Below are 10,438 nucleotides of genomic sequence, written 5' to 3' on the forward strand. Positions count from 1 at the left end.
TACACTTATGCGTAAGCAGAAGCTGTATGCGAATCTCAAGACCTGTATATTCGCTGCAAGCAAAATACCACGTTTAAAATGCATCGTGTGTTAATACGGTGTACGCCCTGATCCTGTAAGAGCAAGGTGATCAGCTTCTGGCATGTGCTAGTCAATGTTAAGTGACCTCGTACGTTTCTCGGCGTACTGACATAATTACCAGCGCAATTATGCCGAAATGACAGTACATATTTCTTGTTCATTGAACAAATATGTAAACTTTTCATGATACGCTCATTGTCAGCGTTCCTTTGAGGGTATCAAGTAACGCTTGATGTAATCGCCAATCGTAGCGATTGCGGACCAAGACAGATCATTTATTGTGGTCTGTGACGCCAGCGATTTTGCAATCGGCTGTGCGTTAATGCAATGTGACACAGACTACGGAGAGCGCGTTGTCTGCTTTCAGTCGCGCCGGCTTCAATCAGCTTAGTGAAACCATCCAGTGCATGACAATGAACTTCTTGCCATGAAATATGCACTGGCTAAGGTATATTTCTTAGGAGATAGACCGCTCATTTTTTATACCGATTTTGCAATCGGCTGTGCGTTAATGCAATATAACACAAACAACGCAGAGCGCGTCGTCTGCTATTAGTCACACCAGCTTTAATTAGCTGAGTGAAACTATCCAATGCATGACAATGAGCTCCTTGTCATGAAATATGCACTGGCTAAGTTTACGGTCTATCTCTTAGGAGATAGACCGTTCATTGTTTATACGGACCATGTGTCTTTACGCTCGGCCGCAACAGTCTCCACCTCTCGGAAAGAATGGCGAGATAGTTGATTTCTTTGCGGTGTAAAACTTCTTCGTGAAATACAAATCAGGTAGACTTAACGTCGTCGCTGATGCCCTTGACGACGTAAAAATTGCTTATCGAGACGACAAGGCTTTGAAGGCTCGATAGATCACCTCAGAAATTAACGCTTGCGAATTATCGTCCGTGATGGCGTCTACAATAGCTTTATCATCACAACAATCCTTATAAGGGACGGTCGAATTTATATCGAATTTTGTCAGATCGGTACACAACACGCAATTGTTTAGTGTATTATACGGATATTGCTGGCTACACACCTTGTGTCGTCATTCTCATCCATAATGAATAAAAGTGGATATCGTGTACGAGAGAAGTCCTCCCTCACGGTTATCGCGATTTCTATTGCCTCGCCAGTATTAACGTTTTCGCAAGTACATATGTATTTGCGAGGTTTGTAAATGGCCGAAGCTTAGTTCTTCATCCCGTGCTCTGTTACAACCTTTGCCTCTCCCGGCAGAGTGTGGGCAGTCCGTGTTATGGACTTCGTCGTTGGATGTCCCGAAAACGATCCCAAGAATTATGGTGTTCTTGTGTTGTGGATTGTCATCAAGATGGTACATCTTTTTGCAATCCCGGAGTCGACCACAGCCAAAGGCCGTGCTCGTGTCTTTACCGACATGATATTTCGACTTCAGAGGTTACCCTTGAGTTATTTCAGATCAATATTTCCGGTTTACGGCGGAGTTTTGGCAATCAGTGTTCAAATCCCTTGGAACACAGTTGGAAATGTCAGCTTGACCTTACGGAATCAGATGGTCAGACGGAACGTGCAAATCGTATCCACGAAGAGATACTTCGTGGATACGTCGAGACGTTTACGAGTTGGAGCGAGCTCTTGCTGATGACAGAATTTGCCACTAACATTCGGTGCATGCATCAACAAAGAATACACTGATCTTCGTGAATTGCTTACATTATCCACGTATATCCACCTTTTCTAATTAGGGGGAACTCGTTTGAGCAAAGAGCAATCTCGCTCTTGCTCATCACGACGTAAACCAACAGTAACGAATGCTACTAATGCTGATTCAACTAAAATTGATGAAGACTAACTCAGTTAAAGCAATAAGACTATTGCTGAGTTTATAAATAATGATGCTGATTTACCCAGCATCGACAACAACAATACCAGTGAGGGCAAGAAGATGTCACTAAAGAGGAAGGTTATATCTCCGCAGTTCGCACTGGGCGCAGTGTTAAAAATAAAGAAATAGAAGCCATTCTAAGGTTATATACTTTTGGGCACTTGTTGCCGCTTGGTTCCACGAACCCCTGAATCCCTTAAACTAGGATTCCTTAAGCTTTAATAGCTTGTACGACTCCTTGAATTGTTAAACCCATTAGTTCAATAGAACTAAGCGACTCTCTGAGTCTGAAAGTCTTCCTCTGACTTTAGGAGCGAGGTAGCTCCGCTACAAGCGGGGTCCATTTAAACTTAAACTAATTAATCAACAGAACAATTCTCATTGGTGATATTGGAACTAGTAATTAAGGATACTAATTTTGTCTTTCTTATTAATCTTATACAAAATTGTATTTTACGCCGTCTTTCGGCAGATTTAGTGACAAAACTGCAATCTGTATTAAAAAATTGCGCAAAGACATGTAATAAGACCACAAGACAATTATAAGAAATTTTACAGAAAAAATTACTCTCGATAGGAATAACAATCTTGGCACTTTCAGTCGTGCATTGGGCTCGAAGCATTCTTGCCATCGGACCTTTAAAAACAGCATCACTCAATATTCTAAAATTCCAAAAAAAAAGACATCGTTTCGCTACTCAAAGAGACGTCGAGTTAGCTTCTTGCGCGAAGCCAAACGAGTCGCTGGGGTTTCGTAATTAATCGTTGCTGCTGCTGTTGCAATCGTTTTCTGGTGTCGCAAAAGTCGCGGTTGCAACTTGCGGGGAGTCGTCGCAACATGACGGAGCTCGTAGGCTGGTGCTGTTTGGCCATTCTTCCGTAAAGTACGAAACGAGGCAGGCGGAACAGGCGTCACTTTCGATGGAACAAGCACCGTTGAAGCTTGTAGACCTGATATCGCACTCAAAACTGACGGAGTGAGCTGGAGGGGTGGTCGGCGGTGGTCGTTGGGTGAGAAATCGGCAAGTAAAATGTCCATGTTGTCGAAAAGGTGCTGGCTGTCATTATCGAGCTCAAATTCGAGGAAGTCGGCACCCGAATTTCGCAAAGAGGCAAATATCCATTGCAATTGATCTTCAGCACTACGTTTGCTCATTCTTGCTTGGAAGGCGCGAGCTTTTTGTAGTTATGACCTTTCTTGCCAGAAAACAACTTATGAAATTTGAATTTAAGGAGTTGCCGAAAGTCCATTGATTTTAGTGACGGATAGTTTTAGTGAAATAAAGTGGCAGGATCATATGACTTTCGGAGTGGATATACTGTACGTGAATCGGTTATGTACGATATGCCTCGGTCGTTTTTTTTACGGTCAAAACTCACTCGGCATCCTAGACTCTTAAAAAGTCTACAATTGTTTAGCTGCTCGAAATATTTTATGTGGGGTGTAAGTCGTTTAAGAAATTTTGCCAATTGCATAACGAGGTGTCTAAAGAAAGTGGCTTTCCAAGAAGACTAAAAACATGAGTATGAGTGCAATTTTAGTGAGTTGCTCCATTCATGTTGTGAGACATCCATAACGCAAAGCATGGAAACAATCGGAACTAAAGAATCTTTCTTCTATGATCTTATCGAGCGAAATAAACACAACAAGGCATTCAACATAGCGCCATAAAACCCTCGTCTAGCAAAATGTTTCACATTATTCAGCGCGCACGTCAGTGTTTTAAATCAATTTAAGTATCCCATCACAGACTCCTAAAACAAGTCTTTTGATCGCTGCAGGGCTTGCACCGCAGCTAGCAAGGGACACCTATATCTCTTACGAAGATACTTCGATAGTGGCGTCAGGGTGATCTCATCCCTCTCCAAGATACAACAACAATCTAGCGCTATAAACTGACAAGCGCCAAGTTTTCCTATATAACAGCGCAGACCAAAAGATACAAGTTACTGACGAGTGTTGCCTACTTATTGCTATTTTTTCCTTTACATAAGACCTATGGAAGAACATGTCTTACGAATTAAGACGTGTCGAAGTAAACTTTAAAAAACAATCTGCGCTCTTTTATCGCTTGAGTAACATGGGATAAATCGCATACTATAAATGCAACTTGTTGCGTGGTACCACGTGAAATTAAATTTTCGAAAATGTGCCCTTCTGAACGACTTTAAAAGTCTGATCTTCCATCTACGAAATTTATTTCCATTAATATTCTATTATTTTTTTGTTTGCTTCACTGATCTTTGTCACCGTGGTTTCTTAGAAAACTTAAAGTTTTCGGAAGTAAAGCAACCGACAAGTTGCATGAAAGCTCTATGCATTACGTCAGAGCATTTCTTACGAAATAGAAGGCACACCTACAAATTAGTACGCATTGGTAACACGGTAGAGGCCTCTAAGATAATTATGCAAGCAGTTGTATTGTTAGCCATTTAAAATCAATCAATTTGCCATGCTTGATTTTTTGTTGCCTGCTGGCAGCATACGGGGTTTCTTGGAAACCACGGCGTGGTTAAATTCAACAGATGAGCCATTACTTCCATTTGTGCTCTTGGAGCCAAAGAAAATTAAAGCTTTTGGATTGGTCAGTTTTTAATTTCTTTCACACCTCTCCCAACTATTCGAGCCTCTTCTTTTCTCATTGTGGCATAAAAGTCGAGTTTTTCTGTAGCCATAACGAGCCCCGACATAATAGACAAGACACAAAAACTCGGGTCATCCGTGAGACAACTAACAATTGTCGCCACGTACTGTGTGTTTAAATGTGCACGTCCCACTACATGACGACTTTGTCGTACGAAAGTGGATTAGCACCGACAACGGTAGTACATGGATCGCTAAGAGGCTTCTTTTACGTAATACGGTCCTTATGCCACCGCGTGCAAAAAGCGGGAGAATCGGACCTTGTACCCACTCCTTCGTTTAGATGTATTAATTTAGTCGAGCAATCGTGTGTACCACCTGGTGATGATGGGAATGCATAAGCAAATTTCACCATCGGAGGGACGCGATCTAAAATGCTCCTCGTTGCGACGAATTTCCTGTTGCACTCTTGAATTTGCACTCTTTTTGAATCAAGAGTTTTTTTTTTTGGTAGCCATGAAACACGATTGCAAGTTGCCAAGTGGTCGCACAGCAGGGTACGGGGCTGCGTACACGCTTCCGATTTTTGTAACCGTGGCATGCATTTCATTATGGGTTAATGCCACTCATTTGCAATGGCTCGGACTTGCCCATGTCTTTGTTTTGGCCAAACTTATTGTGTTACTCGGCATCCACGAGTTGCTTCGACCATTTTGCCTTTCATTTAAAGAAGTTTGCACCTTGACGGCGCATGTGGGTACAGCGGCCAATACCGCCGTGTTACAATTTATACAACGAGGGTTCTGTCCAAAATTTGCCGAATGGACACTATGGTATGAATGGTTCCAGGCGATTGCATTGGCTGCGGGTCAACACAACGGTGGACACGTGCTTAAAATGTCGAATGCTTTGGCATTTCGACGGAATTTTGAGCTTATGGGGTGGCTCCTTGGCGCATTTGCATGTTGGCGCCACAAGCACAAACTCGAGAGTTTTTGGTACAATGGATTGGAACACTTATGGCTACATACAAAAAGTGGCCAACCATCACTTGGACACAAGCGACGAATTGTGGTACTATACTTTCACGGAGGTGGCTACGCCCTCTTTAGTCCGCGTTTTTTCGTCATGTTTGCCAGTCGTTTACTTTCTCAAGTACAACAGCAACTTCAAGTGGCTTCGGTCACGGAACTGGATGTACAGATTTTATTGGCAAATTATCGTAAACTTCCCGAGGTGTCGTTACCGACACCTTTAGATGACGCCATGATTATGTTTGATTACCTCGTCCAGCATGAGAATGTGTCCCCTGAAAACATTATTTTAGCTGGCGACAGCGCCGGTGGCGGTTTAGTTCTCGCTACTTTATTACGACTTCGACGTGCACGACGAGAGATGCCACTGGCGGCGATGTGCAACTGTCCGTACGTCGATTTGTCAGCCAATGTAGCCATCTCCGAGCATTGTTTTATTTCCAAGTCAATGATTGATGCAATTCGAGATTTTTGTGTCCAAGAGACCCCTCGGACTTCGTGGGGGGAAAGTGCCATGTTGCAAACGGATTTGCGAGGGTTGCCTCCGTTATTTATCCAAGCAGCGGAATTTGATATTTTACACCCACAGTCATTGGCCTTGGCTGCCAATGCACAATCGGACGGAGTGCTCGTGGAATTAAACATGAATGAGCACATGCCACACGTATTTACCCTTTTTCCACACTTTATGATGCCGCAATCCTCCGTTGGGATCACCACATTTGCGGCTTTTATAACTCGCCGACTCACGACGTATCGAGTACCAGTGCAACAACCACAAGCGGCCCCAGCTTTTTAAATCTTGAGGCCTTTTTTTTAATTTCTAATGTTTATTTATTTCTAAGTTTAAAACTATGGCGCAACTTTGTATTGTTTGAAAAAAAAGGGGGTAGTATTGTTTGAAACTAACAAGGAATTTATGGAGTCAAGACGCGTCCGTCCTCTTCATCCTGTTCCCAGGCGTCGTCCTGTTCCAGTGGGTGCGTCAAGCATTGAAACCACGCTTTTTCATGCATCGTATGGAATTGATCCACATCAAATTCATCCTCCAGAGCTCCGTAACTATGTGCTGTTTCCAACCATATTCGACATTGCTACATACAATACAATAGTCACACCCTCAGTACTTTATCGTTTTCAACAATACTTATTGAGCCATCTCACATCTTCGTCTTGATAAGCTGGAAACGCATACAAACACGCCAACTCATAACTTCCGAGTTGATCATGCAAACAATGCGCAAACTGCAACAGATTCACCGTTTTTGTCCAACGAGGGTCGGTTTTCGTGACTTTGAACGCTTTCACAAAAGCCGCGAAACCTTTGCCAAGCGAATGAAGCAAATGCGGCACTTGTGCATGGAAATCCTCTTCCTCTTGACACAATTTGAAAGGCATGTCGTGTTTCTTCCAACCATCGTGCCACGCTTGCAAGTCAAACCCCACTTCACGCAATATTGTCGTATATTGTGCTTCCAAGGCATCAAAGAGCTGAATCCATTCCAACAAACTCAAATCAACGCCATTCGTGGCACTACTCAAGACTCGTATTCCATAATACGTCGTCAACTCAATCAGTGCCTCGATTTTCCCACAATTCACAACTTAATGACTCTTCGTCAGCATTTATAATTGTCTTTATTCACAATATTATTGTCACGTACCCATAGCGGATTGAAAAATTGAAAGTGTACGATAAAAAGCATCCCGACTTGTTGCGTCTTCCATTTGACTATACAGCACCGCTTCTAGCAATTTAACTGCTGCAAAGTCGTCGAGAGTCACGAAATCATCGTCAGTTTCTTGTTTTTGATCCAAAATCTTTTCGTTTTGATAAATGGTTTCAAGCTTTTTACATTCATTCAAAGCTTCAATATAATACGAATTCGTCGACTTTGAAATTCCTTTTTGAGGGTCTAAAAACACGACTAAATCACCACCTTCTTTCAATGCTTTTGCATACTGAAACCTTGTTTCAAAGGTTGTCCCACCATCTACGTGAACAGCTTGTTGAAATTTTTCAAGGGCGTGTTTCAAGACTTTTTGACTTTGAGTTTCAATGGCAACAATAAGAAGCGAGGAACCCCAGAGTGAAAACCCCACGGGTCCTAAAGCTGCATCGACTGCATCTTCATGAACGTCGTTTTGACTTAATAGTTTCATTTGTTCGAATTTATCCGCTGCCGCAGTGGCTAACGTTGAATCCTCATGCAATGACGCTAAGCGTGCTAATGCCGCCCCCCATAGAAAATAAGCATCCAATTGCGTCGCGAGTGGCAAGTCTTTGTGACTTTCGAGCAACGTTTTCACACGTTTGCCAATTTGCCACGTTTCTACATTCAAAAAAAGTGATTGGAAAATCTGAAAAAAAAGGGTATGACAGTACGTTTGACGTACGTTTTTGAGACGTTTCTTCCTCTTGTAATAACGCATTGATGCTCGATAGCTCAGCATCGAGGACAGATTGATCAATGGACTTTATACTGTTTTCAATTGTGGTTTTAAGGCGCTTGCTAGAAGTGCTGGACGGAGCAGGATCGTTCACGCGCGAGTGCTTCCGGTTTGTAACCGGAGCCATTCGAAAAGGAATTGCTATATTTACCCCTTTTTTCCTTAAATTCACCTCGATTTTGTGTTTGCAGCGGAATGAGGTGTGAATATAACATTTCGCTTGAGAAATATAATACCAGCGTTATTCACGAAGTTTATCGAAAAATTGATTTATATTAATAAAAATATAGGAATTGCTCTGGAAACTTAATCACAAACGAATATTCAAATTAAAAGGATCTCAATGACATTTGGATCCTTTAATAGTCACGATTTCCCCTTCAAAAAATCAAACAAAAGCCTTCCAAAATCTATTTTAAACACCCAAAATCTCATTTCAACGTAAGAAAAAAACCACATTGTACGAATCGCCAATGTCTCCCCCTCGAGTCCTCTTCTTCCCAACTCGATCCCCTTGCTCATAAGATCGATGATGCCTGGGCACGACGGTGTTCCGCCGCAGTCACAGCTTTGGCAAGACTTTGCTCAAATGGTGGATAGCACACACCTTCTTCCGTGATAATACCCGTCAAGTAGCGATTTGGCGTAATATCAAACGCTGGATTGAACACGGGACAATTTTCAGGTGCAATGCGTACGCCACGAATGCAAGCAACTTCATCCGCACTACGCTCTTCAATTGGAATGCTTCTACCTTCGAGAACATCCAGATCAATTGTACTCGTTGGGACGCACGCGTAGACTGGTAAAGTATTCTCCTTGGCAACAACCGCAAGCTTGTATGTCCCAATCTTGTTAACAACATCGCCATTCGCGGCAACACGATCAGCACCAAAGAGTACGACATCGACTTTGCCCATGAGCATGAGGTATCCCGCTGCATTATCCGCAATCAAATGCATGGGCACATTCTCACGCAAAAGTTCCCACGCCGAGAGACGAGCACCTTGCAATCGTGGACGCGTTTCATCCACCCACACGTGAATGTTCTTGCCTTGTGCATGACATTCATAAATCACACCAAGTGCCGTGCCAATATCCACAGTCGCTAACGTCCCCGTATTGCAATGATGTATAATATTCGCACCCATGGGCACAACATCCGCGCCAAACTTGCTCAATCTCGTGTTAATTGCCACGTCTTCTTCGGCTAATGCCTGTGCAATGACGAGCGTCGATGCTACAAAATCCATCACACTTGTCGCCGTGCGTTCCATACTCCGAAGCTCGTGCACCACCCGTTCCGTTGCCCACGACAAATTCACCGCAGTTGGTCGCGCGGCATCAATCATTATCTTTGCTTCGATCACGGCCTCGAGAATGTCTTTTTTTAAAGTACTTGCCACGATAGGAAACGTTTTTGCAGCAATGGCAAGACCAAATGCCCCGGCCGCGCCAATGGCAGGAGCCCCCCGCACCACCATGTCTTTAATTGCGCGTGTAACGTCCACGACAGTCTCGCATCGCATCAGCACGAACTCGGTGGGAAGTTGGCGCTGGTCAATGAGCTGGAGACCACCATTAGTCCACAACACGGAGCGCATTCGTTCCTTTGCCATTGCTACGATCCAGCGGATTTAAAACAAATCGTTAAATAAAGGATCCAAACCCTCCATAAAGTTTTTTTTCTAATCTTCACAAATCATCATTTAAAAAGTCTCTCATTCGTTCAATTATTCGCCGCGGTTATGACTTTCGTGGTCTCTTTGTTCGCTCCTTTTTCTTACGCGTGACTTTCTTTTCCGGTTCTTCTACATGCATGACGCTTGCATCAAGACCAATTTCAGTATTCAATACGTGTAGCCACAGCAATTGCTTGTCGCTGAGTCGATCTCGAGGTCCCTTTACTTCCACAATCTTTACATGGGCCACGTAGCTTCCGTCCTTTACTACATCCAACACACGTTGCAACAACGCATGCCAATCTCGTTTTTCTTCCTGTATCGATTCTTTCCAAACCAATTGATCGTGCCACGATTTCGTCTTTTCATTCATATTAAGCTCCTCCTCCATTCCACAAAATGCGTAAATGTTTAAGCAATCATGCGAATCAAGTACCCACGAAGTGTCAGCAACTTGATTAGCTTTCATTCGCACTAAAAGCAGATCTGGTAACCCATTCTGGGCCTGATGAAACTCTTTCGATGTCATCATGTACCGCAGTAATTTCGCAAGCGACAGTCGTTTCATGGCTACAATCACAAGCAAATGAAATTGCAATAACGCGTCGTCGTCGTCCCCACTCGGCCAACGCATAAATCGACTCCTTTTTCCATACTCGGCTTTCCATCTCGTAACAAAGACTGTCAATAACTCGTCGATTGTCCAACCAGTTGCGATTTCAGCAATTCGTTTGTCAAT

The 10,438-nt window shown here is 43.2% G+C and overlaps 5 protein-coding genes across 5 annotated transcripts in view; 1 reads left to right on the forward strand and 4 right to left on the reverse strand.

The window, feature by feature from the left end:
- Positions 1–2,642: 2,642 nt before the first annotated feature.
- On the reverse strand, positions 2,643–3,104 carry CCR75_003661 (uncharacterized protein; the record flags this gene model as incomplete). The annotated part of the gene is made up of 1 exon (XM_067961755.1): positions 2,643–3,104. One exon carries the CDS (start codon positions 3,102–3,104, stop codon positions 2,643–2,645), a length of 462 nt encoding a protein of 153 aa, XP_067823278.1.
- Positions 3,105–5,048: 1,944 nt separating this feature from the next.
- CCR75_003660 (uncharacterized protein) lies at positions 5,049–6,365 on the forward strand (the record flags this gene model as incomplete). The annotated part of the gene is made up of 1 exon (XM_067961754.1): positions 5,049–6,365. One exon carries the CDS (start codon positions 5,049–5,051, stop codon positions 6,363–6,365), a length of 1,317 nt encoding a protein of 438 aa, XP_067823277.1.
- On the reverse strand, positions 6,010–8,476 carry CCR75_003659 (uncharacterized protein; the record flags this gene model as incomplete). Its single annotated transcript, XM_067961753.1, has 5 exons — positions 6,010–6,660; positions 6,731–7,170; positions 7,231–7,899; positions 7,964–8,079; positions 8,472–8,476. 5 exons carry the CDS (start codon positions 8,474–8,476, stop codon positions 6,484–6,486), a joined length of 1,407 nt encoding a protein of 468 aa, XP_067823508.1. The 3' UTR covers positions 6,010–6,483.
- A 59-nt stretch (positions 8,477–8,535) lies between these two features.
- Positions 8,536–9,636, reverse strand: CCR75_003658 (uncharacterized protein; the record flags this gene model as incomplete). Its single annotated transcript, XM_067961752.1, has 1 exon — positions 8,536–9,636. The coding sequence occupies one exon, from the start codon at positions 9,634–9,636 to the stop codon at positions 8,536–8,538; it is 1,101 nt and encodes a 366-aa protein (XP_067823509.1).
- Positions 9,637–9,763: 127 nt separating this feature from the next.
- Positions 9,764–10,438, reverse strand: part of CCR75_003657 (uncharacterized protein) — a gene marked incomplete at both ends in the record, with an annotated part of 2,740 nt that continues 2,065 nt past the window's right edge. The window contains one exon of the mRNA XM_067961751.1: positions 9,764–10,380. Within this exon, the coding sequence (XP_067823514.1) occupies positions 9,764–10,380 (617 nt within the window). The remainder of the gene's footprint in view (positions 10,381–10,438) is intronic.

This window comes from Bremia lactucae, linkage group LG8, assembly GCF_004359215.1.
Source record: "Bremia lactucae strain SF5 linkage group LG8, whole genome shotgun sequence".
NCBI classification, from domain to species: Eukaryota; Oomycota; class Peronosporomycetes; order Peronosporales; family Peronosporaceae; genus Bremia; species Bremia lactucae.